Genomic DNA, 25,580 nt, shown 5'->3' with positions numbered 1-25,580 from the left:
AGTCCACACAATGCAAGGGATTATTATACATCTCCTTTACATGTCCTTCATGTATTTCTTTCAGAGTTCTTCTAAGATAGAAAAACCAGAAAACATTTAAGCTTGAGCAATTCCCGCATTCCGTGCTGGTGTAGTACATGACTTTTAATGCACAGTGTGAACTGTGCTCTTCTGTAATGTGCATTTCCACACAACCTGACAGCCTAGTTCCAGACCATAGCTTTACATATAGTATCTTGCCATTGATTTTACAACCAGAAATGTATACATAGACAAAAAATAAGACACACTATGATAAAGCGTTCTGTAAGTCTCCATTCCTTTGGAGTTTCCATGTAAATATGGATATTGCCACACAAGCTAAGGAACAGACATCATTAGAAGGTTTGCTTTCTTTCAAAGAGCCATTAGGTGTCTAGAACACTTTTTTGCTCTGCATGTTTATTCTTTTACTAGGTTTCCTTCAGAACTGTGTTGCAGGAGGAGAAAGGAATTACTAGAAATGTATCAAGTTCACATTTTCTCCCCACTGTCAACTATTTCCAAATTCTTGGAATACTCTAGAACATGCCCTAGAAAACTACTGTGAAAAAGACCAATTAAAGGAACATATTGAAAAGAAAGAACCATATCCACTAGCAGGCAAACCAATCACATTTATATTTTTATCAAATGTGGTCTCTTAGATACTCCTACTGGAGTCTGCAAAAGCCATTCACATTCTAAACCAAGCGGTGCAGCACTATGGAAGATACTCACTATGTTCATGAGGGTGAGGAGGTAGTTTTGAACATGTTCTTTGCCATGGAATCGGACAACAGAGTCATCCACACCTAGCAGCACCTCGATGTTGTAGTCGTCGTCTCCCGCATGCCTGCGTCGCCTCAGGGTTTCATTCAGATGCTGCTCTACGCTGCTGTTCAGGGAGCTCAGCTCTCCGAGGCCACCAAGAAGAGACCCTACAAGAAATAGGAAGACATCAACATTTGCTCCAATTCCACTTCAGAAACAACCTCCTGCACAACATCCTTACCTGCAGAGTCACTGCTTCTTTGGATAAAATAAATCAGGAACCCTGAAGAGATTATTCTAGTGGCATAGGGGTGGGGGAAATCACCAGGCACCTGATGACAAAATTCATTCAACCATATGGTTCTACAGTTTATCACATGGTAGTTATTTCAAGCATAAAATTTTAGGCCAAATACTGCAGGAGGCTTAGGGCAAACACCTGACCTCCTAATGCAGAATTTCCTCCCTCCTTTTTTTGCACCACATCAGGCACACGTTACAGAGTGCCACAGACACTGGATGCCTCAGTATTCACTGGGGATGCTGCACAATGCTGAACTTGAGGGGCTTTAGTGCTCAGAAGTAATGTGGTCAGCCCCAGCTCATGTTGAAAAGATCTCAGATAGCGGTGTTGTGTGTTTTGCTGTCATACCCCATCACTGGAACAGCTAATCTAGAGTTTCTGACTGACTTACTAGTTTTGTAAGTCTTTGTTTAAAAAGCAGGCACTGAAATAGCCTCTCCTGTGAATATCACAGAATACTTGAAGAGTCCCTTGAAAACGTGGGTCAAGGGGCAGAGTTCAGGTGAACCATTATGAATTTAATTTTTTAAAAAATGTTTATGCTATTGAATGCATCCTCTCATTTTTTAAGGGGATGCATTCAATACCTTGTACCTGCAATAACTCAAAAGCTGTTTCTTCCACTTAGGACAGTAATGCAAAACATTATCATGGATTTTTGACAGGAAAAAAGACAGCTGTAGGCTACTTAGTTCTTCCTAAATTTAAGCCAGCACACCAACAGGCTCTAAGCAATAAACAACAGTAAAGAGACCAGTTTGGAACATCTTAAGGTGCAAACAACTAGCTATGTACTGCAGACATTGCTAGGAACTGGGCTGTTCTTGTGTCTCTGGCTCCGTAACGGTCAAGGAGCATCCATCCCCATTCCCTCATTCCTTCATTTAGAAGAAAGAGATGACACAGCCCACAAATCCACAGTGATCTTCCTGCCCTATGAACCCAGCTAAAGCAACCAGCATCTAATGGATAGAAAGGGTAGTAAATAACCACCCTTTCACCAAAGGGGTGGTTGAGGATTGGAACAGGCTGCCCAGTGAGGTCGTGGAATCCCCTGGGTCCCCTGGAGGTGTTTAAAAAATGTATAGATGCAGTGCTTAGGGACATGATTTAGTGATGGACTTGGCAGTGCTGGGTTAATGGTTGGACTTGATGGTCCTAAAGGTCTTTTCCAACCTAAATGACTCTATGATTCTATGAAAGGGAAGGGTGGTCCTGCCTTCCACTCGTGTTGACTCTCATTGTAATGGGGCATTTCCGCAAACAATGACGCAGCTTTCAAGACCTTTTCTCTGGACTGGAGCTGATGAAAGCCAAGGTCGCAAGTACATAAACTGGCCCTTCACATGTTTTCAGGCAAGACTCGCAGTAAACTAGATTTTCCACACTTTCCACAAATTTTCCTTGTGGAAGGACAGCAGGATCAGGGCCAATGCGCTGGATGGCCACGGTGTAATTCATCTTGAGCAGATTCAACTAGTGGCTGAACTAGCTGGGAAGCCTTTCCCTCCTAAGTATCACAGTGGTTCGCAGCAACACAGAAATAACTCTCCCCAAACCCCACATCAAACGGCAAGGTTGTCCCCAGTTGTTTTCAGAAGCTTAGCCTGCCACTGTGGGTGAGAGACCAGGTCTGCAAACAGCTTTACAATTCAACCGCAAGCCCTCTCACGCTCAAGAATGCAAACCCTGTGATAGCACACAAGTGGGAAATTCATAGACAAGCTCCAATTCTAAAAATTGCTGCAGCTGGCAAAGCTGCCGAGCGCACTGTCCAACGGAAATATACCAGTCATGTCATCGTACCACTGCGCCCGCGGCATGAATGGAATAGCTTAAGATCACTTCAGAAAGAACCAACTATCTGCGCTGTGCAGCACCTTTGGTTTGGCCATCGCTTCCCTTCTTAAATAGGTGGTTTTGCGGTTCAAACGAAGAGGAGAATCTCTTTTTTGTGTGCATGCGAGCAGGCAGAGTGAGGCAGAAAGGATTCCTTTTTTTTCCACCCCTCTCTAATACGTAGCCACTTTCTGCACACAGAGGGTATTCTCAATATGCCAGTATTTTCCATGCATGCACCCACAGAATATTTTTCAAGTGTGCAATCCCAACAAAGCAAGAAAAAATAACCTCACTCTAGGAAGAAATGTAATGACCATTTTTGGCCAAGATTTGAAAAAAAGAAAAATAGCACTGGAAACATTTTCAAGCATTGGGCCTCCCACCTCCTGAAATGCAACTTGCATACCTCTTTCCACAGAAACCCCAAACCTCTCCCAGCCTGGGCTCAGTGGTAAAACCCGAACCATTTCTCAGCCTGGTATGCAGCGTGTTCCATCAAATGTACCAGGGCTTCTGAGGCTATTAAACGGTGTCCACTCTAGCTACAGGTCTCCTGGTGCCAACTAGCTTTTTAAAAATTTTATGTCTGCTGTTCTTGGCACTACTTAAGTTACTCCTTAACAGAAACACTAACGTCACAAACAACTGTTGACTTTAAGGCTGATCTGAGGTACTTATCAGCTAGTAATTACTTAGCAAGCTTTATTCTGTGCGTTGTCTTTCCCCATGCCTTGCTGGGAAGCAAAGCAGTAGGGTCCTCTCCCTGAATGCACCCACTGTGAACTGCTGTGCCCTGTCCAAAAAATGCAGGGTAACATGAGTGGTTTGTATCTTCTCTTGTTTGCCTGCTTTCCATAACCCGGCACTTAAGTCTTCGGAGTCAAACAATTGGACTCAAACCCAGATTATATGTACTAATGATAGCTCTGTTGGCAAATGTGGCAATTTGCATCCATTGCCAAGCACCTACTAGAACGTCAGGGCAAAGGGATGACGGCGTGGCACACAAGACCAGCAGCGCAAAGTGAGAAGATGCCTATGTTCCTACAGTCCAGTCATTAAATAAATCTCTTTCTTTGTGCCATTGCTCATGATTCGGCTAAGTACTAGGGCACTGGTGGAAATTTTAGAAGAGCTCAGAGAGTCAATGAATCTTTTCATAGCATTCAAGTCTGTTCCAAATACCTCAAACAACCTGAAGTTATTTACCATAACTGATTACCATTAATTTTGGCTAGTTCTAAAAAGTTTGTTCTGTGCTCACTGGCTTCAGCCGAGGCATTGGGAAGGGGGGACAGGCAGACATCCTTTCTGAGTGGCACAGAAAGTGTCCTCGGATGTGTTCTGTTCAGGAGATGGCATCATTACTCTTATAAATACACACGTGCAATTCAGAACCGTCCAGGCAGGTAGACACAAACACGTTGGAGATTTTATCTAATCTGCTCTACAGAAGGCTGACCCACGTTTGCATCTGGTCTATGCACCACATTGCTCCAAACGAGACTAATTACAAAGCCAACCCCTATGTTTACTGTGAAATTGCAGTGAAACCATGTTCTGTCTGCTTTCTGTGCTAACAGCTTTGGCAGAGTGAGTTTTCAGAACGCCACAATGCCTACAATCCGGAGTTCTTTCAAAAATTTATGGATGTTGCAGCAGGAGAGACATGGAAAAATCTTAGTGGAGAGCCACGTACTGCATTATGAGTGCTACAACCAGCAGAGGCATCAGCATTCTCCATTCAATGTGTTCAGTAGGTACTTACAGATACTCTTGACAGCGGGGCAGAGTTCAGTCTGAATGGTTCTTGCACAAAATCTTGGTTAATGCATGACTGAGACCGCTGGCTGTGCTCGGCAAGACTTTCACAGACTTTCTGTACTGCAATAAATAACAAATGCAACCATCCTTTCCCTTTCGACCCTCCCTCTCGCCAATACAAAAGATGTAAATTGCTTTCTTCAGTCAACTCATACACGTCTCCACGTGTCTGATGAGGGATAGCCAGACATCTGCAGCGCTAGTAAATGGGCATTAACTATCAGTAGTGCCACATGCTATTGGAACTCAGGACACAAAACACAGCTAAATCTCTGGAGGTCATTAGGCAATAGTTAAGAAACACATGTGCTGTGCCTTTCCCTTTGTAAATTACAGGCCTTGCATGTAATGGGCTAGAAGAAAAATTGCATTCAAATAAAAATGCATCATCATCTTTGTGTGTTAATCCAGGGCTTAGGAAAACCTGAGATGCTTGAAGCTGGTATAACTTTACTGAGCATCAGCACTGCAGGGAGCACATAATCTGCAAATATTTAAATCCGGGCGTGGTTTCAGCATTGAGATGAACATTTACATGTAGGCAGTCCTGCAGATTTGCCAGCTGAATGCCTCTGGACACCCCCTTACCTGTATGCTGGCACTGCTGGCACCAGGTAACGGAGAAACCAGCCTTCCCTTAGCAAAACTCTTCTCTAGAGCACAGGGCAAGTAATTCAGCCATGAGCAAAAGTTGGAGAAACGACGCCCTTGTTATGAGTGGGAAGAGATCACAGCAATGTTTAGCAAAGTGAATTATTTAAATTAATCATTTGAAGACAAAGGTTCTTTGCAAGTTAATCTACAAAGCCTACCCGGCAGCTTTGAGTGCACTGTCTAACTCAGTAAGGAGACACAGCCCTCACTGAATGGCAATATTCTGTTAGGCACTGAGGAAATGAATCTGTCTGTTTGTGGATTTGTGCTAGACAGACTAATCCTTCCTAATCTCATTCTGGAATTAGCTGGTTCATTATCTCTTCCTTTTTTATTTTGCTAGTCACCTGCAACTTTTACATCATGATCTTACCTGTCAGAAAAAGATTAGTCCGTGCTCTTTCACCCAGTGAAATGGTTATGCAAACATTTGGGTAGGAAGTCAAAACATACAGCATTGTATGCACATGTGCAGGTGTGTATGGTTTCTTCTTTCTCTTTTTTCACAGCACACATCAGAGCCTGTCTACCATGCATCATCTAGCAAAAATGAGGAGAGCAAAGCATGACATCTTCCTCCAGCCCAGCTGGGGTTCCTCTGGCAAGAAAAGGCAGGAGGCGTTTTGTGCGTGTAGCAAATGAAGTAGTGGAACAGAGATGCACCAGAAGGAAATCTCCCCCACATGCTTTGTCATTGTATTTTGTTAAAAACCACGACTGCTAACCTCGCCTTGTGCCACCTCTAGAGACTTGGAGCCATGCTGCTGGAGTCAGACGGTAAGTTTCTGTCAAGCACAAATATATCTACAGAGCCTCTCTGTGAACCCAGACATGTTCTACAGATGTGTTCTAAAAGCCATACCCCCCTTGCAGACCAAGAAAGTCTCCCTCCCTTCCAAACCTTTTTTTCAGAAAGAGTGAACTTTTAACACAAACACCTACATCAAAAATTGGGCATGACTGTACCCTGCCTAAATGCTTTCTTGTATTTTTTTAAAAAAGAAAAGATATTCTGGGTTGCAGTATATAACTTTCCTAGAGTGTGACTTTAAAAGAATGAAACTATAGCTCTTTCCCTACTATTAAATAAAGCTGTGATCTGCCCAAGCCTAATCTCGTGAATGCTATCGTCAATCAAACCTCTGCATACCTAAAGAGAATCCTAAGCATTTCTCACATGGAAGAGTCTTACAATCTTATTTTATACTGTAAAATACATGGGCTGAATTCTGTGATACAACATTGTTGGTATCAGCAGCATTCCTTATACATGTATGTTCCTCGCACATGCTTACTTACTTAAGGAATAACAGGATATATCTGGATGTTGCATCCTTTTTTTGGCCACCTTTCACTCAGTGTGACTGAGCTGAGTGTGACACAGCGACACTTCACTCCTCTGAGCTGGCATGGGAGAGTCCTGAGAGACCTCAGCCAGCTGCAGCAAGCAAGGGAAGCAGGAACTGCTCTGCAGCAGCAGGAATGAGGTTATAGTCAGAATCGGGTGGCTACATCCTGGTGCCTTGCTTAGTCCCTGCCTGCTTCCCTTGGGCCTAAGAAAACCCAGCAAACAAGAGAATACAGATTTACATCTTTAAGTACAAGGCAGAGATTAGTGCAGTGTAACTACAAACCTGCCCATTGCCAAGGTACTCATTTACTCAAAGTCACGCCATGCACTGAGGAGCGAGGTGATGCCTCTCGAGGACACCAGCCTCCCAGACAAGAGATCCATGTCCATCCAAGCCTCCTGAATCAATCCATAATGCAGCTGCCACTGCACTTGTGGCCTTAAGGTTTATGCCTTTTCCTCTGTCTCTTTTGGAGGCACTTCTCTCACCTCCACAGAAGTTTGAGCTAGCAGACAAGCAGCTCAAATTCATTAGTGCAGAAAAAGGAAAATGTCTCCAAGTGGTGGCAGAGCAAGATGTGAGTCATGCTCTGCTCCCAGTCACTGGCCGCTCTCTGGAGAGAAGCCTGGCTCACCTCATTCCTGCGGTCATACTCCTGTCTCTGTAGAGCCGGGGTGATTCAGTGAGCAGGGAGTCTTGAGTTACAGTGCCCTACACTGTTGAAGCGTAGGTTTAGTGCCTAGTATTAATAGCAAGGTTCTGAATAGGAATTGGGTTGTACTTGCATACACATTCCTTAATAGGCATTGTGTGAGGAAAATTGCGAATGGAGCAGGAATTGCATTTCAGGAGGGATACTAAGTATCAGCATGAAAATTGATCAACCGAGATCAGATCCATGGAGAGAAAGGAAGCATGAGCGAAGATAGAAAGGAAGCATGAGCGAAGATGGAAAGCAAGCATGAGCGAAGATGGAAAGGAGAGCTCACAGAGCTGCAGGCATGCAAAGGGAGGCTCTTCTGAGCCTGGTGAAGACGTGGCGGTGGTGCTGGAGAAGTGTACGTCGAGGTGCAGCGGTAAAACTGTCAGTGTGTGAGCCTGGATGCATGAGCTGATCATCAGCTGGGAGAGCGATGGCTGCGCCCCCGCACCGACCCGCTGCCGCACATCAGGCACGTGGGCCACACAGCCAGACTCCCTAGGAGCGGCGTGAGGTCACCCAGGAGCTATAAGCTAGAGTTTCTTTCTGGCAAAAGACTATGACCCACTGACAAATTTAGGAGAAGCAAGCGTACAACTGCCTAATATAGCCTTTTCCTGAAAACACAGCTGGCAACAGTGCCTAGGGAGGCTCCACAACTTCACTAACTCAAAAGGAAAATAATGAAAAATCGATTTGGGACAAATTGAAATCAATGTACTTCCCTTCTTAACGAGCGTGTTAATGTATAAAATGTCCCCAAGGACAGCTGTATTCTGTAACAGCTAAAAAATTCCATTATGCTATTCTCAAAGAAAGGAAACTAGGCCAACTCATAATGTCACTTCCAAAGTTGCACTAAGCAGCCGTTGCACATTTTTCTACTTGTTAACCACTGGATGAATATGAATTTCCATGATTGCTTTCTCTCCTAGTCATAGTTTCTTGAAGCTCTGTATTTTCTTTAGCTCTCAAAACCTGTGTTACCAATGTGGAGACAGCCATTCTGTTTTTCTCTGCCCTTCCCCCAGTCTTAAAGCTCAGATCTTGCAGGCTGCTACACAGCTTAGGCTATTTTATTCTGCAGAACTTCTGTGCATCTGCATCCAGGACAGCAAAGAGAAAAGTTACTGGGTGCAAAAAATGAGCTGTAAGCTCCTCTTGTGATCAAATGCAAGAAGGGTTTGGAGAAAAGGATGACTCGCTTAGGAAAGGCAGCTGATGATACCAGCCACTCTATTACACCCTGAAGATAATGTTTAAACCTTCCGATACTTAAAGGGGGCTTATAGGAAAGACGGGGAGAGACTTTTTGGTAGGGCTTGTAGTGGTAGGACAAGAGGGAATGGTTTTAAACTACAAGAGGGTAGATTTAGATTAGACATTGGAAATAAATTCTTCACCGTGAGGGCAGCGAGGTGCTGGCAGAGGCTGCCCAGAGCAGCTGTGGGTGCCCCATCCCTGGCAGTGCTCAAGGCCAGGCTGGACGGGGCTGGGAGCAGCCTGGGCTGGTGGGAGGTGTCCCTGCCTGTGGCAGGGGGTGGGAACTGGAGGGTCTTCAAGGTCTCTTCCAGCCCAATCATTCTGTGGTTCTATGATTCTAAAACCCTTGAAGGCAGCCTTACTCATTTCACAAAGCACGAGATTTTAAAAGTGAAGCAAGTTTGTGAAGTAAACAGTGATGAATGTAGCCCCAGGGATTCATCTTTTGAGGATATTTTTCTTTGTTGCACAGAATCCTCCACAGAAAACACATCTGGAGTTAACTGCATAGAGGTAACTGCTGCATCAGGCTGATTTTGGTATTTAGTAGGTTGGCCGGCTGGCACCTGTGATTCCTGACTGTTGGAGAAGAGCTGAGGGGACATCTCACACCCTTCCCAGAGAAGTCAGCCACATACAGCTTCCAGCTGACTCCAAGGGAAGGCCATCAGCATCTCCAACCAACAGGTCAAAAAGGCTGGATAAGGGTAGAAACAGGGCTTGCTAATTGAAGAAACTAACTGAAAATGACCTTTTCCCACCTCGCTCTCGGAACGAGATCCAGGGATAGAAGCACTGGGGTTGGAAGGGCCCTCTGGAAGCCACATTCAAAGCTACATCAGGCTGCCCAGAGACTCATCCTGGCCACTTGGAAACTCTTGGTGGGTGGAGGTCCCAGCACCTCTCTGGGTGCCAATCCAGGGAATCACCTTTGCAATGAACCATTTTTTGCTATTAATTACTCTAATTCCCACTGTTCCAGTTGTGACTGTTGCCTCTTGTTCTCTTGCTGAACATTTCAGAGAGGGCTTCTCTGCAACCCCTGTATCTAATGTTATTACCGCTCTTCCCAGGGGTCTGTGTAGCACTCATAAACACAACTGTCCTCAAGACATAAAAAAAGCTGTCATGTAAGATTTATTCTGTAGCTTCGAGCCTGTTAAAGCCAAAGACTGAGATTTTATCCTGATTTTATCTACGCTCAGTGCAGATCAAATCATCAAAGGATCTCAGCAACCTGCTTTATGCAAAAGCTTATCTACCATTTAAATACACCCATGGAACCGAGACAGAAGAGTTTCAAGTATTACAGTAGATTTTTAACAGTTCCACAACATGCTCTGCTGACTGTTCTGTCTATTATTTACTAGCTACCTTAAAAGAATGATTTAAGATGGTGATGCCTTCTAAAGATCTGGGCTTTGAGATTTGGAACCAGAAGGTTCCAGGGGCATATGACCAGATGTTTCAGCATCTGGCTCCCATGCTTTTCAGCAGGAACACAAAAATACCTGTTGGCTTCTGTGGAGCTTTCACTAAAAATAAATAGTACGAGAAACAAAGCGGGTTGCTTAATTATAACAACCGTCAATATATGCACTTCAATAAAGCTGTGAGAGACCCTGATTTTCTGTCTACTAAGGTTTATTTTGAAGTGCACCTTTTGGAAAGCCAGGGAAGAAAAAATGAATCATTTGGGTCAAATGCTGACTCCAGTCAGTTCCAACAGACTTCTAACTTATTTCTGCAGGAATTGTGTATATGCAACATTTTTGTGGTGCTGCTGGTGCTGTCTAATTATAAGGGATCAGTGCTTGCAGAAGAAACCACCCAGGGTCACCAAGTGGAAATATATTATGACAGGATGTTCTCATCAGGTTTTGGGATGTGCTGAAATTTGTGATTTATCAGGTTCTTCAAAAAAAAAAAAAAAAATCTTATGAAGTTAAGCATTCTGCTTTACCTTTTCTTGAAGAATTGCCTGAAATTGCCTTTTACTCCAGAAGCATCACAATGAATTTCGAGCAGCAGCACAACAGTCTTTGTGGCATGAGAACAATCAATCTTTTACTTAAGCATCACTGCCCTAAATCTCCCCTTCCCATGCAAAACACCTACACTGGGACTTGCAATCCTGACTCCGTGATTCAGTTCCTTCATATTGTTGTCGTCTTTGGTGGAATACATACATAGGTTTGTTGTTACTCTTTGCTTAACTGTCACCAAAACTTCTGCTTGCTTCTTTTTTGGGGCTAAACAAAAGGACAAGTTTATATCTGAAGCAACCCTAACCAAGCCAGTCGGCCATAAAAATAATGTGGCTTCACTGTACGTTAAGGGCTCTGTCTGCTAAGTGCTTCCAGAAGCTGGTGGGCACCGTACAGGGCATCCCTCTGGGATATTTCACAATAAATAAATATCATCGATGAAATTTTGATAACACAAAGCAAGTCATTTCTTCTGCAGAAACACAGTGCAGTTAGTTGGAGGAGAGAATTGGATTTACCATTTCCCTCAAGGGAGGCAGAAAAAACACTTGTGCGCTAATAGAAACCAACCCCAAAAAACTCCAGAACAAACTACATCGTTCTTCCTCTTCTCGGAAGACCACTGTAATTCTGTTGGCAAAAGACTGAAAAATGTAATAGAAAACTGAGCTACCAGAAAACGACCTGAGAAGCCAGTTGGGCTGCTCTGCCTGCTTCCCAACAAAACCAGTGAGAAAGTGGTCCCACAGCCAGCCAGCTCTGACCTATACCATCCAGGCAGGGTTTCAAAAGGGTCTAAAACAACTTAGAGTGGGAGCTGGGCATTTAGCTTGCTTTTGAAAGTCCTGCTGGAATGAAGTGTTAGTGATTGCTAGGATCCTCACGGCTAAGAAGAAACATGGGTGAGATTTCAGTGTTGCCTACTTTATGGAGCTGCTCTCAGCACCATGTCAAATGTGGGTGGAAAAGGGACAAGTGTTGAAAAGTCTTAGAAAAGCACCCAGGTTTTTCTTTGTCACTGTGAATGACAGAGGCACCGCAACATACAGCAGTGAGCGGACAGTGAGGAAAACTGGGACCACCAAGATGCAAACCTTTCCTATTAAAAACAAAACGGTCTGAAATGCTCTACGTGCAACTGTCCACAGCAATACACCTGAAGATGTACGCACAAAAATCAGATTTCACACAAAAACCAGAACTGTAAGTTCACAATGCCCAATTTTTTTCACTGGCATAACTAGGCAGAGAAAAACAGTTTAGAAGCCGTGCCTCCCATGTAAGAACTGCAGCCCCATGGCAAATACAGTCCTGGCTCTTTAGGCGTATAATTCTTCCAGCTTTTGGTTACTTCTTAACAGAAATTACATTAACTGCAAAAGCAAAACGAAAACCCAAGGAAAACTAAACAGCTCCTGCTGAAGCAAATGACACTGGGAGTAGCATTTGAGCAAGCTGTCCTGCATTTGCTCCTATTTTTTTCTCTTGGGTTCTCATCTAAATGAAGTGTGGTGGATAATGTTTCCCACTGGTGCAGACTCAGCTCGCGATGCAGCCCCGATCAGGAGCTGTCAGAACACTCCTCCTCTTCCCAGGGCTGCTTCTGAAAGAAACTAGGTGGCTGCTGTCTATCACAGAGAGGAGGAGACAGGTCACATCCTCACCTACCCAAACCTATGCTGCAACAGTAGCAAACATACAGAACTTTAAAGAGAAGAAAGTGCTTCCATCCCTTGAACATACATTGTAGTTTGTAAACAGTTTTAGATTCAATAGAGAATGTATTTCATTTTGAGGTGTAAAAAAACACATCTCAAACAGAATATTAACTTAACTGCATATTAAAACCTAACTGAGCCAAGGGGCAGTGTAAATATGTTTACAGAAAGTTTGAGGGTAGCAAAAGGGGCTGCGGAAAGGCCAAAAAAGCAGCTTGTCATACAGCACACAGAAATAGTCCGAAAATACCGAAAACCTAAACAAACATAGGCATTGCTTTACAGACTAAATAATGCGGTGTTTAAAATATTAATTTAAGGTATTCAGGAGTTAAAGCCTTAAGAAGAAAAACTCAACATGCATAAAGCTGCCCAGGAGATGCCAAACAATGAAGGCATGGGAAAGCAAAATTAAAGCCATGAACATGCACCTGGTGTCCTTTCTGCTGTATGGTATACACTGCGTTGCAGATGGAAGTGCTGCTGTGCCTGCGAGAGTCAAAGGACGTGACAAGGCAAGGCTTGTCAGTAGGTGTCATGTCTTGTAAAGCCAGTAGCAGAACTGGAAAACACTGACAACCTTGTAAGCACCCAAGCTGTCCTCTTGAAACAGAAGCAACAAACCTTTAAGAGAAGCATGTGCTGGAAACAACTGTTCCAAGTTTGATTAGATACTGAGTGTTTAGGTTGTGTGACATGGAATGGAATGGGTAGCTGCGAAGCAGAGGAGGCATTAGCAGGGGACAAAGATGCCAGAGCATTTCCCAACGGAAATGGTGTGGGGTAAGCAATTCTAGAGCTTTAGGACACCGAGGACTGGGGAGGAGTACTGAACCAGTATCCATTGAGTGCCCGAGTTTTTTTATCTAATAAGATTATGAACTTTTATTTTCCAGGCTCATCTGTTTTTTGAAGGTCTCCCTTGAGGATCAGGGATATGACATCAGACATGGAATGAAGATTTTTGGAGAAATACCCTCCCACCTCCCCCTCAGCATTTCTGTTCTTCATCAGTCATCTATGAGATTCCTTCCAGGTTGGTATGGATTATTTAGAGGGTGCTTGCCATTAGAGATGGGCTAAGGAGGAAGCGGCAAAAGTGACCAACAGTGGTCGGTCATCTGATGAGTGACTTGCTGTTGGAGTTGTGGTACTGCACCAAAGAGAGCTTAGAGGAAGCCTGGGAGGAAGAAACCACCAAAACAGAAGAAGGACCTCCCAGCCTGAAGCAGGACTGCCTGCATGTGCAAGGTAATACTGACTCTGACCTGCTGAAATATTCTGTGAAATAAAAATAGTAGCGATTAGGTTCAGACACAGCTCCACTTTCACAGTAGCTTAACCGCACTGAGAAATTAAGAAAAGAGGAAGAAAACAATTCTTGTGATTTCATATGCAGTCTGGGAATCTTTCACCCTCCTGAGAAGATTAAGCAAATTACAGCTGGGAGCATCAGTCCTGTTTATGCTCTCTTCAGTGGGACCCTTAGGGTGACAGTGACTGGTAGAATTGCAAACAAACAGGGATTAGGGGAAGGTCTGAATCTCTGGGTTGCAGGATTACTCATTAAATGCAGGAACTCAGTGGGCCACAAACACAAACATTATCTTACTTTGTTGTTGGAATTAAAAGAGAAAAGAAAATATTTAGAAGTGCTAACTGCTTCCGTAAAATATTTGCTTCTCTGGTACCTTAGCAATTCCAGCTGCAGAGTAATTCTGGGAGGGATGGAAGATTTTCTGCACTATATTCCTTGCTGGCTCTGTGGAGCCAGCGTTGCTCTGATGTAATGGAAAGGACTCTTCCCTTCCACGCATCATCAGCAAAAACACTTCTTAGCACTCGATCATGATGGATTGATGCCAGCAGCGCACTTAGGAAGCCACGTAGAACCACCAAAGGCATAATTCTGTATATATGTGGACATTTACAAAGCCAACGTGGGATAAACTTTTCCAATGGAAATGGCTAGAATTTTACCCCATAATTTTCTTGTCATCGCTTCCCACCTGGCAGGAGGGTTTTCTAGAACTGTGGGTTATCCTTACCTGGCAGCAAACACACACAAAACAAAGCCAGAACTTAAAACGCCATTAAGGAAACTATAATTAAATATGTCTGAATTTGGGCCAACTATTAACTGTTCTTTTTCCATCCCATGACCAGAAACTGGTAATACAGAAAGCAAAAGAAGAACTCCGGCCAGTTCCAGAGTTTTCACTGCTGGAGAATGGGAGTCTGCTGGCACAAGCTCATACTTGAGGCACTAACAGGACAGTGAGCTCCCATTGCAACGGTTCTGCACTCAGCTGATTCCTGGGGAAAGCGCTTTTGGATTTGTCTACAAACCTGCCATGCTCTAAGTCTTAGAAGCAAGCAAGAAAGGTTGCTAGAAGTGGAAATGTCGCCATGAGGTTCTAACACATGCAATCCTGCTAAGATAAGAAGCAGCTAGAATACATGCCTGGCTGAGGGGTGTTAGCTGGCACAGTGCTATTGTAAGTAACTGGGTATCAAAGTTACCGCATAAATCTATATAGCCTTTAACTTCCAGAGCCAGAGCAAGTCTGGTTAATGTAAAGCAAGCAGGAGGCATACGTCCAAGGCATGCCAAAATTAAAAGACAGGAGTTGTTTTTAGAAAAGAATGAAGCCCACAGCACGTGCCAGATCTACACCAAAAAACGCCTATGAGACCACTTCTTTAAAGACCTTCCTTCCATAGTCCTGACATGATATAAACTGGTTTGGTATTTACACATGCTGGAAACTCCTTCGATAGGTTTTACAACTCTAAGTAAAACCAGCTGTCACCACTCTGCTGTAAGAAATAAATACTACAAAGGCTCACACAAGGCATGTGTCAGGTTCTCCAATGGGCTCACAGGAAGAGCCACAGGTGCAGTGAGATTTAAAACACAAGCCATCTCAGATACCCCAGGTTTAGCAGATGACTGCCAAAAGATGATGAGTACGTCTCAGGATCAAACCGAGCTCATTCTGAAGATGCTGCTGCTCTTTTCTCAAGGACTGTTGGCTTCTACTTTGATAATCAGAAGCGTACGAGCACCCAAAGGATGCTCTCCACATCCACTACTATAGCAAGGGGGAGAAGTAACAGAGAGTGACAATTCACAGCCTACTTTCTGTATAACCCCATGGCCTAAGGATCACATTGACACCTTGCCTTGCTACCGCTAATACCAGATCACAGCTCTGTGTTAGCTTAACACCAGCCTCAGGACTTGTCCGGCCTTGCCCTGGCTCATCTGCTCTCGACATTATTTTTAGCTTGGTTTTAGCTGTAACAAGGCACTGCCCACGGCACCGCCTGGCTTGTCTAGCCGAAACAGCCAAGTTCGCCAACAGCCTGATGGTTAACGCATACCTTGCCTTAGGGTAGCTTCCTTTTGTGTGGTACTACCACAAGGAGTTGTGCTATATATAGAAAAAAACAACTAACAAAACCAAGTGATTACGACATAACGCTGCCTGCAGACCTGTAAGAAAGAAGAGTTAGGAACACCCTGCTTGACAACCTGTATTAATAACACAGAAAGGACCCTAGACCAACAAGGAAAGAGCTCCACTGTCAGCAGGTGAGGAGCTCAGGCCAGCTGCCGCAACAGCAAGAGAAGGGGCAGGTATTTGCAAGTTCCCCCCTATCAGTTTGAGTTGCATGTTTAAAATAATTAGATAATATGAGTTATATGTGTTAGTAGTATTGCTACTGTACTATACCTTGATCAGGCTGTTAAAACATCAAGTAGACTAACAATAAATTTTAATTATTTCAGATCTACACAGGAGGTGTTTTATTCCGCTTGCACATACTCATCACCTGAAAGTGAAGTACTGCTATGGTGTCTGGGCACAGAAACTATGGAACAGCCTGCTTATGGAGAAAGGCTCTTCCTGCAGTGAAAGCAGGAGCCTTCCAGCTGCCTTCCAGGAAAGTAACTACTGTGTTTAACAGCTTCCCAACAAACTCCTGCTTTCAAAAAAGGAAGCTCTGACTAAAGAACAACATTACCCATCAGCAAACCCCACAGGAATTACTCTCAGGAGAGGAAACAGTTCATTTTTGTTTCCTTCATCAGAGAATGAGGTAGTGGAAGTGAAAAAAAAAAAAATATATATATATTTGTGTGTGTGTGTGTATTTTCTCAGTATGCTTTGCTGCTGAAGTATGGCCTTGGCTTGACATCCAGGGCATACTGGCCGATGGCAGGCAGGCAGGCTGCTAGTGTTACCCAGCACAGCTGGGAGCTGGCATATTTAGGTTGCACAAATGACTCGAGAACTAGGGTTGAAAGTGGAGGTAGGCAAGAGGGGGCTGCAAAGACAAATGATTTTTGCACAGTCTGAGTTTTTTTACCATAGTTTGGGATACTGCTAATAAACTGATAAGTGAGAAGTATGTCTTTTTCTTTTTTTTCCCCTCCAGATTAGTGGAGTGAGTTGCATTTATTCCCTGGTCAGTGCCAACTGAAGCTTTTGCACTTTAATCCCACAAGAACACCTATAAGGTAAGGGCTGTAACTTAATTTCATATATGAAGGCTTGGGCATTTGGGTCTGGCTTTTTAAGAGACCTGGCTGATAACTTACACTGGCGGTTACATGCTAATACATGATACACAGCAGAAGTTTGTGGCTCACAAACACACATAAAGCAAGCAAATCCATTCCTTTCTTATTTTAGACAAAGTTCTTCAATTAAGTATCAGTGTATTATCATGACATTTCATGTCATAATTGCAGCAGACAACATGGCTTCATGTACTACCTGTACAGTCCAAACAAGTCCACAACCAGAACTGTGCATTTATACATAATGCTAAAATCAGTCACAAAGTGAACCCTTTAAACACAGCTGTTCATAAAAGACAAAAGATTACAAAGAAAAAAGTCACATTTTGCAAAATCGTCAGCTGTATCAATGTCTAGAAGCATGGAAAACACATCTTTAGAGGCTCTGGTATTCAGCTTGCAGATGAGAAAAAAGCAGCAATTTCCAGACTGGTCCACTCCTGAAATGCATACCTGGATACCTGGTCTGCTGGAACTAAGCACATGTTTGGGTATGTGAGGACTCTCTTACAGCTCAGACTGGCCAGCCTTTTACTTCCAAAGTTACCAGCTAGTAAGAGCACAGAGTGCACAACTTTCAGAGTCAGACACTCTCCCAGGAACATCAAAGAGCTCTGCATTAACAACCCTAAAAGTACTCATGCCTTCACATATCATTAAATCAATCTCAAAATAATTTTTATTTCACAAAGGAGTGCACTTAAAGAGTCCTTGGATTCATAATTTGAATAATGCATTACAAAAGGGTTACCTTTAAAGTCCACCACATTTTGAAAACATAGGTTGCATTCATAATTTATTTGCTAACTCGGAACTGTCTGGAATAATGCTGGGTGGCTTCAGTCATCTGCATTTTTGGGCAGCTTCCCCAAGATCCCTAAAGGCCTCAGATGAGTTCCAGGCCTAAACTCTTTAAACAGGTATTTTCAGTAGCAGACCAATATTATGGATTTTCAGTGCTCGAGGAAGTTACTTTAATGGAGAAGTAGCCCCCCAGTGCTCATTAAGTAAGTTGTTATAATAAAGTCTCAAAATTATTTCAGCCCTGGTTTGGATTCATCACTCCTAGGCATCTGATCCAGCTTGTGTCAGCTGTTTGAAAGTACAGAAAGAGAAAAGATACCTATTAGGGAAGAGAGGGTTGGAGGAGACTGCCAGGAACACTGTGGTCATTCTCTGCAGCCTCAGGTGACCATAAATCCCAAGAAACATCATGTGTACACACCATTGGGCACCAAGAACAGAGAGCTCTTCCCAAAGAGCTTCAGATAAGGACTAGAAGTCACAGAACCACAGAACAGTTTGGGCTGGAAGGGACCTTGAAGACCCCTAGTTCCCACCCTCTGCCATGGGCAGGGTCACCTTCCACCATCCCAGGCTGCTCCAATCCCCGTCCAGCCTGGCCTTGAGCACTGCCAGGGATGGGGCACCCACAGCTGCTATGTTGTAACTATCATGTACCTTAGAAGACGACTACTTCCTCATCTCAAATCCCAACACCAGGTACGTTAGCAGGGCACATCCATAAGCTAGCCTGGAAGTTTACACGTCACTAGAAGCAGCAGCACACCCACCACACAGTTGGCTTCTGGCCACGGTTAATCTTTATATCAAAGCAGGGGGCTTGGGGAGGTGGAGAGTAGAGGACCAGTCCCCACAAACTATCCATAAAAACATGGATAACTGCAGCAAAAAAATACAGCTCAAAGAAAAAGAAATGCATTCATACTTCACAAGTCTCTGCATATATAAACACATTTAATACCACAGAACTTAGATTAAAGCTTGTATTTTCTACCTCCAGAAATATCCCTAGGATCATTTAACATTTAAAAATGACCACATCATCTGCTTTCCCATTCCTGGGCGGAAGCATGCCACAAATGACTCTCTTAAAACACATTTTAGTGAAGCAAGGTTCCGCTGACCTGTTCACCACCTGTTATTCTTCTATAACTGAAAAGGCAAATGAGTTAAGATGTGGCACTCAACACTGTCAGCGATTAGCTACTACCTTCCTTGGTGGCCATCTTTTGTTTACAGACATCTTTGCAGGTGAGTTTTTGCCTACCATCTCCCTAACGGTGGAAAGAGTTCCTCATATCCAAACAAATGAGTATTTCTCAGTATTTAGCTTTGTTAGTGAATTTGATGTAAGGAACACTATTGACCAAGGATGTTTACGATTACTGTCTATAAAGGTGGCTTACAACTTCCCTCCTGTCTTAGTCAAAATGACATTTATTCTATTTTATTTCAACTCTGAAATGTTGAGCTTTCTAGTAAGATTTCCAAGCTAACCTGAGAACACATCAAGAGAAGATCAGGGTAGCTGTGTTAGGACCAACTACCACTGCTACTGTAGACCTCCCACTGGTCTCGAAGTAGTTGGCAGTGGAGCTCTACACCTCTGGCATGGCAGAACCAGCATCAAGAGAAAGTTTTCCTACTAGGTAATGAAACTAGGAAACTGTATTTATAAGTAGATAAATTGCAGGTGGTGTGGGAAAGAGAAAAAGCAAAAATCAGAAAAAGAACAGCTTCTTAGTTGTAAAAGCTTAACAAAATTCTTTGTGGACTAGACTTCCCTCACCATTTTTTCCTCATGTATCATTTTCTCCCACCAAAGCGGCTCTTCCACCTTCTGTTGTGTGGGACACCCAACTACTACTTTGGTGGCTCATTTCACTGAGATAAAGGGAGAGATGTGTTTATGTACAGTTGCTTAGGTTTAAACACTGTGAATCTGTTTCTAAACATGTGGAGCCTGTTACTGCCACAATAAAGGTGTAACAGGAGCATGGCATGGCCTGTGCTCATCTGTACTCAGTCGATATCTCTACCAAGCAACTTGCTGTCTACTGTCAACAACAATTACACTCTAATCATTGCTTTATCTGCCTTAAGCCTCTGAAAGTCTGCAAAGCCTACTACACTGTCCAGACAGAGCAGCAAGACATCAAGACGGAGCACAGCTCCCTTCAATACTGTATTATTTACAGTACAGAGGCGTGCTTTGCAGAAAGCAGAACAGTAGTAAATAGAGAAATGACTCTCCCTAGCTCTTGTGGATGAAAGGTGTGGAGCCAGGTAACTGCTGAGGAAGGACTTCCATATGCCGCCAACATGCAATTCAATTCTTTGCCTAAAACTAAAAATCTTAAAATATGTGCTGTGGACCAGCTCCACAAATGACGTAAAATCCCTGTAGTGGATCAGTCTGATCCATGCAAGGGGAAAGCTCTCTCATCAGCTCAGGAAAAAGTCTTTGCCCTTTTCCAGGGCAGCTTTTCTATTCTCTTGCCTAGCGAGAAGCAGAAGGCATGGCTCCCTTGCTAAGGAGCTTCGGCCGAAGGGCTACGCATTACTAACACAGCCTGAGCCAAAATTGCTATCCAGCTGGAGAGGAGAGCTGTGAAAAGCTGAAGCTGATGCAGCTAAGCTTTTCCATTAATGTAATTACCAACAGTGAAAACACATCGTAAAAATCCAAGGAAAAATGTCAGTTGTGAAAAGGTGGGGCACGGTAACCTGCTACTTGAAAAATGCTGAAGTACGAGAACATTTTGATGGCAACACACTGGAAAACTCAAAAAGGTACTTCAAATTTATTTTTCTGTAAAGGGAAAGAGACACGAACACACTTCTCGCTGACTTGCACTGGGTTCTCTTGAACCTCCAAGAGTCTGAACTAACACCACAAACGAGCATTAATGACCATCTAATACTGAGAGTTCGGTTCTCTCTGCTGCCTCAGCAGCCGCCTTCTGATGTGCCACTATCGGTAGAGATGGAGCTCTGAAATCTGCCCAGAGAGGACATTTTGCCTGATGGAATAAAACACCTGAAGTCTAAAAGGCCAAATGAAAAGTGGAGGAGGGAAGAGATGAAGCTCTATCAAAATGCCAAAGATAGAAACTTTGCACATAAAGAAATGAAAGATTTCTGAATTTATCGGGACTGAAACAGTTTCTTTCCAGCTCTCATATGTTCACGTCTGTCCACAGAAGAGGTATAACACAAGGAATAGCTGGGTTTGTTTCCCTTCTAAACTGAATGAACCTCTTGACAGGTAGAAAAGGCAAAATTATTTTTCGACATCTTCAGTCTCTCTTTTGATGTGGTTACAACAGACACTGGGCTGGGTTTGTTGGGTTTTCTAATGTGTCCAGGTATCGACTGTTACTGAGATGGCCACACAGACATGACACCTGTCTGTCTTTTGTCCAGGAAGGCTGATGTCTGTAAAGGAATCACTTTGATAGATTAGGTCATATTCGTAAGGCATGGTCAAAATCAATAAGCATCTCTGCGTATTATTAATCACCAGGTTTCATTTCAGAAGAGATGTTTAGTGGTGGCATTTCAACAAAACAGCACTCACAAAAGTGAATGAGGTAAATTATGTCATAACCGTAAGGACAGCCTACAACAGCTATCCAGCAGCTGCAAGAGCAATCATATCCCACTTTAGATTAGGAAAAAAATACTGTGTTTGACCAATAACTTTTCACTTTCCACACACTTGAGATTTAGACTTATTGTGTCAGTGAATTTAATGAAAAGAATTCAGCTGCAATTCTAAGGGAAAACAGAAAAAAGAAAACCATTCAGCTGAGCTGGTAAAGCTGAAAGGAGAAAATAGTTAACCTAAACACTGACAAAGATATTCTCATGAAGCATGCTCATATGGACAGGAGGAGTATAAGCAGCACCGTGATTTGGAGTTCAAATTTTCAAACGGACCTTGACCAGTGATCAGCACTTCCTTAGTGCACACAGCTAAACATTTCAAACCATGTTTCCAACTGCTTCACTCAAGTCAGCACCCATAAGAAACAATCTTAAGAGCAATACATAGTGGAGTACTTGGTTTTTGAGCTTCCTGACAAAGTTGAAGTGTTGGAGCATTACTGCTACAGATAAGAACTGTGAATCGTATTAAATCATTAATTCGTTAAAAAGACAGGAAAGACAAGAGAAATATGTAACATCCACTTGGCAGAAGCTACAAAATGATGACATGGAAAGCACATTAAAGGGTTTCATTCAACATCTTGTCTTACCCAATCTTTGTTGCTGCTTCTGTGCTTTTCAATTAATACTATAAATAATTTTGAGGTGAAATTTGGTGTACAGTAACTTTGCTGGGAAACTCCAGGCCACAGGTGAGCACTTCCTGCCTCGTGAGCGAACTTCACCTCCTTACGCTCAATGTGCTTCTGCTTTACCAGTCGCCACCCCACCCCGGAGAGTATTTTTCCAGAGGAGGTTTCAGGGGACAGCACTTGCTTCATGACTCCACACGTGCCTTCCTCACATGGCCAACAGTGCAGACTATAGCCAAGGCTGCGAACATAACGGGCAGACTCAGCTGTCAGATGGCTTATGCAGAGATAAACATTTAAAGGAGACAGAGAATGGAATTCACAGTATTCAGTCACATAAAAGGAATAACTGAGTGTGTAAAAGTAGAAAAAAATGTGGGAAAAATATTTATGCAGTCCATATTACCAAAACAAAGAGAACTTCAAACACCCTTCCAGTGATGCCATGAGTCACACATTACGCGGGTGTTCGACAATGGGTCATTTCCTTCCAGTGTCTTACTACCGAGTTACTCGTTAATGTAGCTGAAAGCGTAATTGTCCTTAATTGTTCAGTTGTCACTAAGTGGATTCCAACCTTCTGACATGACAAAGCCCAACAGCTGTTTTTTGCAGACTGGCCTTTCGATGAGCCCATGCACCTGCAGCGACATGGACCCAAGTCCAAGGCAGGGCTCCTCCAATGCTAGCGACCAGCTGCCAGGCGGCATCAGGAGCCAGGGCTCAGCTCAAAGTCGGCATGCATGACAGGCTGCTGAAGGATGCAAAGCCGTTAGCTTGATGCATGTACCCCAACAGATGGCAACCGAGGACGATCTTGGCAAAGTTCTCCCACAGCTGAAAACATTCCTCAGATGTTTAGCCCAGAGTGTGGCAATTTCCACCCAAAAGTCCCCAGCAAACTCTGATGTGGGCAAATATGTAAGATTGTGGATCTAATCTAAAGCCTGGTGACTTCAGCGCAAAGACTCTTGCTGTGTTTGAGTCATGGCAATGTGCACGGGTTATCTACAATATCGAGTGAAGCAGTTCAACACTCAAACCATCGACAACTCATCCTCTAGCAAACACTGCACATTGTTACTACACTGTAAGAAGGAAACCGTACACACATAAAGCTATCTTTCTTCAAGAGCACCATCTGATGTATTGTACATGCACATATATATAATCTAACATATCTAAACATAGTATGTATAACGATCAGTTTTATAAACCTTGATATCTGAAGTTTTGAGGACTGTTTCAGCTGGCTGTCAACGCTATCTCAAGCTGAAATACTTCAGTTTTTGACTAACTTGTACAAAAGAACTGACTGGAATAATGAAGATGGAATAGGTTTTGTTTAAAAAAAAACCAAACAAAACAATCAAAAAACTACACCTAACTTGAAGCAGGGGATTATAAATACATTCTAGATAGCCATTCTGGCTTGACAAATTCGGATTCTTTGTTGCAAAATAATATTCAGCGTCATACATGCACGCTACTGCAAATTTTGTGAGATCACAGAAAGTCAGTCAAAGCCCCTCCTGCCTCCCAGTCATACATTTTCTGTAAAGAGAGAATTTTAAAACTGGCTGGGCTAAAAGGGGGAGGGAGCAGTCCTGAATTGAAAACCAATTCTCAAATCTCACAATTCTGCATGAAGCAGAACCCCTTCTACCTGCAGCTCTGGCTATAATTCTACAGAGTATGACCCCGGTGTGACATACTTATAAAAACCACACGGTTTGACATTACGTACGTACTGATGTCACAGTACTTTCAATGAAAAAACCAGCAAATACACAGCTTACAAGTCTTAATTTTGACTACCATATCACAAAACTGGTTTACAAATAGAAGAGAATCCCACATTAGCTTTCCTGTTTGCTTCCAGGGAGGGAGAAAAAGTCTTCTGCAATGCCCAGAACACCATGCCCTAAGGAACTGCAACAGAAGTTATTTCATTATGGATTCATCACCCTTTGATACTTTCCTTTTTTATATAGACTCTTACACAAAGAAGCACTTTTTTTTCTTTCCATCTCACCAAATTCCTACCAGTGAGCCAACCTCAACTGCACCTCGCACAGATGTGTTATGAATATAACTCACAGTGTTTCCACACAGGATATTTTCATCGTTTCCCTCTCCTTCTCCCCATCCCAATCCCGTCCAAAATAGCACAGTCATAAATTCTCCCATTCTGACCTCCATCTCTTTCTGGCCTGAAAGATGGTGCAATTTACGTTTGCTCCAAAAAGCGGTAGCTAAGGGGAGAAGAGTTTTTTCAGAGAGCTTCTCTTCTGCTCTGCCCGCACCATCTGACACAGGAGGAGAAATCTGCTGGAAACACCTTCCCTAGGAGATTACTACACACGCTGTTAAATTCTTCATGCCCAGAACTGATCCTCTCCCTCCTGACACTCGCAGTTTGATCTCAAGACCGCTTTGATAAAACTACAAATTTCCAACTCTTCTACTCAAATTAATCTGAAGACAATATTTGAACATCATTGACAGAGCCTCACCATAATGCGTGACTATCCAAAATACCATTTATTCATGGAACCGCATTTCAAGAAGCATTTTAAGAAGCATTTTGTGCCCCATATGCTTCTTCAAGAGTACACTCTCTCTATGAAGCTGCTCCTTGAAGCCAAGGAATTTCCCTGCTAGAGTTGCCAACTTTCCCTATTTGGCGAGCAGGGTCCCATTCTTGCGCCTCTCTCGATTTCCTGTACAGTATGCTTTAATGAGCCCTCCAGTCTGGTGGAAAGCTAACAGAGATGGCGAAAAAAAAAATTATAAAAAAGTATAACCTGAGATGGGAGAAGATTTAGGAAGAATTTTCCATGGAATATGACAAAAAGAGACAGTGCTCCTCAAAAGGCAGATATAAATGCTAGAGGGAAAATAGCCCTGGGGTGCACACTGTTGTGGGGCGGGAAGGGGTGATGAAGGGGGAAAAGGGTGGCCAGAATACAACAAGAATGTTTTAAAGTGTACATAAGCGATCTCTGGACTTGCGTACAGAGCAGGTTTAATTTTATCAGACAGCCTGGTAACAATCCCATACTGAATGAGGATGGTTAAGATGTCCATGTAATACCGAGTTAAAACTCCTGAGGGTTTTCTCTGACTTTGAAAAGCTAGAGGTCCAGATTATTATGGTCAGATTAATTGCTGAGTTTTTAGTCTGTCCTTTCACAGTTTTAGACACATGGAAGGACCTCTTAAGGTCTGATGTTAATCAGTAAATTTAATGACTTTTTAGAAAAGTTACAAAATAAAAAAATAAATAATATTTGACTATAAAATAGCCAAATATTATTTGTGTTGCAGGAGCACAGGAATACTGTACGAATAGCAGCTAGAAAGATAGGTCAAGGCACCAAACGAAATGAAGAGCACAGTTTATGGAAAGCTGAAGCAGGTGTTAGAAGAAAACACATGGCG

General features: G+C 43.1%; 1 protein-coding gene across 2 annotated transcripts in view; it reads right to left on the bottom strand.

The window, feature by feature from the left end:
* ADAMTS3 (ADAM metallopeptidase with thrombospondin type 1 motif 3) overlaps window positions 1-25,580 on the bottom strand; it is a 134,808-nt gene that overhangs the window by 36,309 nt on the left and 72,919 nt on the right. For both annotated transcript variants that reach the window (XM_056354428.1, XM_056354420.1), the window contains exon 5: window positions 760-959. In XM_056354428.1, coding sequence (XP_056210403.1) covers window positions 760-959 — 200 coding nt within the window. The remainder of the gene's footprint in view (window positions 1-759; window positions 960-25,580) is intronic.

This window comes from Falco biarmicus, chromosome 1, assembly GCF_023638135.1.
Source record: "Falco biarmicus isolate bFalBia1 chromosome 1, bFalBia1.pri, whole genome shotgun sequence".
Classification (NCBI taxonomy): Eukaryota; Metazoa; Chordata; class Aves; order Falconiformes; family Falconidae; genus Falco; species Falco biarmicus.
Note: the sequence above shows the minus strand (reverse complement) of the source record. Positions and strands in the feature narration are given on the sequence as shown.